Genomic DNA, 444 nt, shown 5'->3' on the forward strand with positions numbered 1-444 from the left:
GGCCGTGCCCCGTGTTCTGCAGGGCCGTCACGGACAGGCGGTACCGCTGCGCGGGCAGCAGGTCCCGCACCGTGTAGGACACCAGTTTCCCGTTGGGCACGTAGCGGCTCTTGACGCTCTGCGCGGTGGTGACGTTGATGATGTACCCCTCCACGGCCCCGGCGGGCGGCTGCTCCCATGCCATGGACACGGAGGTGGCAGTGACACGGGACGTGGTGAGGTTTTTTGGGGGGAGAGGCCCTGAGGCAGTCAGGAGGAGGGGAGGAAAGGGGTCAGAGCTGCTGCCCCACTTGTCACACCACCTTACAAATGTGCCAGGGCAGCAGCCTGCCTGGCAGTGCCCCAGCCTGCCCCGAGCCCTGCTCCGGCCATGGGATGCACCGGGAGGGGATGCTCAGCACTGTCAAGGCAGGCAGAACCTTGCTGCACACCCTGGCACCCAGG

The 444-nt window shown here is 67.1% G+C and overlaps 1 protein-coding gene across 1 annotated transcript in view; it reads right to left on the bottom strand.

The window, feature by feature from the left end:
• Positions 1–444, bottom strand: part of SNED1 (sushi, nidogen and EGF-like domains 1) — a gene marked incomplete at its 5' end in the record, with an annotated part of 17849 nt that overhangs the window by 4209 nt on the left and 13196 nt on the right. The window contains one exon of the mRNA XM_009076104.1: positions 9–240. Within this exon, the coding sequence (XP_009074352.1) occupies positions 9–240 (232 nt within the window). The remainder of the gene's footprint in view (positions 1–8; positions 241–444) is intronic.

This window comes from Acanthisitta chloris, unplaced genomic scaffold (genome assembly GCF_000695815.1).
Source record: "Acanthisitta chloris isolate BGI_N310 unplaced genomic scaffold, ASM69581v1 scaffold6626, whole genome shotgun sequence".
NCBI classification, from domain to species: Eukaryota; Metazoa; Chordata; class Aves; order Passeriformes; family Acanthisittidae; genus Acanthisitta; species Acanthisitta chloris.